A 1,656-nucleotide genomic window follows, 5' to 3' on the forward strand; every position below is an offset into this window, starting at 1 on the left:
ATATATATATATATATATAAGGTGTGTTATAATGTTAAAATAATAAATAACTTTTTTTTAGAAATCGTAAAATTATATTTAACATAATGTTTAATAATAACAATAATCATATTAATTACTTCTTATGTTAAAACGATACATATTGCATTGTGACATAATTTCAGAGCATTCCCGTGATTATACAATTGCAATAATTATTTTTGTACTTCGATGTAGGTCAATCACTCATAGTGCATCCGAGTAGTAAAATTATATGTTTGGGAAAAATTTTGTTGAATTTTTCTCGTTGAGCGAATTATACAAATACGATATTGTAGATAATTGTAAATAAGTATTCAAAAAATCTTTGCATGATACTCTAATTCCGACTCCGCCTCGGTGTCGGATAGACTAAGTGAAACGCCAGTTCTTCGTCTCAGACGATTATCCTCAGGACTCTAAAATAAATTAAAATTATAATTGTATCATAAAGAAATTTAATAAAAATATTTACTACTTTGTAATACATATATATATATATATAATATGAAAGATAAATATTTTAATATACAATATTTATAATATACATATTCAATCAGAATTTCAGGGATCTTTCATAGAATTGATATTGATACATAGGATGATTTTATAAATTGAAAAATTAATAGCATATATAATCTTTTCTAACTGAAAATGGGAAAAAAATTAAATGTGTCTTTCTAATTGATATTTTATCTTGTATATGTAACAAATACAGAGATTTGTATTTAACATGAATAATAAAAAATAAGACTTGCCTGATCTAAAATACCGGCAGTGGGTTCAGACGCGTATCCTACTTCCTGTGCATCTTCTTCCAAGTCCGCCTCGTATTCCTCTAGTTCGTCTGAGTCTGAATCTATATCGAGATCGATGTATCGGTTACCACGCGAAACTTTACACACCATCTGCGCAAGATCGGTGAAAGTGTATGAAGAGGGTGACTGTTGATTAGCCGCTTGGTATTTCGCTCGCATAGCTCTCGCATTCTCTCGATCCGCGTTGAATCGAGGGAGAACTCCGGCTTTTGATTGACCCTCGAAATACGTTTTCCCTGAAGAATGTGATTCATTTCAATCTTATAGATGTATTTAAGTACAAAGTTTTATTTCTTATTAATATGAAATTTATATTATAATATATTCTTTATAACATCTATTAATATTGATTTACAATTCTTTACAATGGATTTAGATTTAACATAAATAATGATACAATTCCTTACCGTGCTGGTATCCCACATCTTTAATCTCATCAAAATTGGCAAATTGGAGGGTCTTGTACTTATCAATCGGTGGTCTAATGTATTCGCAATAATCCGAACTTTTCACCTCTTCTAACTGGCGAACACAGCTCACATACGCCAATCTAGACTGGATATCTGGTAAATTTGGCACCTTCACAGGTGTGGCAAATGGATTCCACCGCTTCCATAGTAACCACCAACCGGACAACGAGTCCCCATAATTCGTCAAGTCTGTGTCGTCTTGTGACCCGACGTCAATGGCCAGAATATGATGTGCTCCTTGTCGCAACATTTCGTCAGCTTAAACGAAAATGTGGAAAATGTATGAATCGAGAACGTTAATATCAATTTATTTCTATTTTATTTCTAATTTATAAAATAAAATTATATAT

The 1,656-nt window shown here is 31.1% G+C and overlaps 1 protein-coding gene across 2 annotated transcripts in view; it reads right to left on the reverse strand.

Annotated features, from left to right (window-relative positions):
- Window positions 1-94: 94 nt before the first annotated feature.
- The window catches only part of LOC108751976 (neuropathy target esterase sws), a 9,582-nt gene continuing 8,020 nt past the window's right edge, over window positions 95-1,656 (reverse strand). For both annotated transcript variants that reach the window (XM_018492486.1, XM_018492485.1), the window contains exons 13-15: window positions 1,244-1,564; window positions 777-1,072; window positions 95-437 (exon numbers count right to left, since the gene is read on the reverse strand). In XM_018492486.1, coding sequence (XP_018347988.1) covers window positions 336-437; window positions 777-1,072; window positions 1,244-1,564 — 719 coding nt within the window. In that variant the 3' untranslated portion in view covers window positions 95-335. The remainder of the gene's footprint in view (window positions 438-776; window positions 1,073-1,243; window positions 1,565-1,656) is intronic.

Source organism: Trachymyrmex septentrionalis, unplaced genomic scaffold, assembly GCF_001594115.1.
Source record: "Trachymyrmex septentrionalis isolate Tsep2-gDNA-1 unplaced genomic scaffold, Tsep1.0 scaffold53, whole genome shotgun sequence".
In the NCBI taxonomy this organism is placed as follows: Eukaryota; Metazoa; Arthropoda; class Insecta; order Hymenoptera; family Formicidae; genus Trachymyrmex; species Trachymyrmex septentrionalis.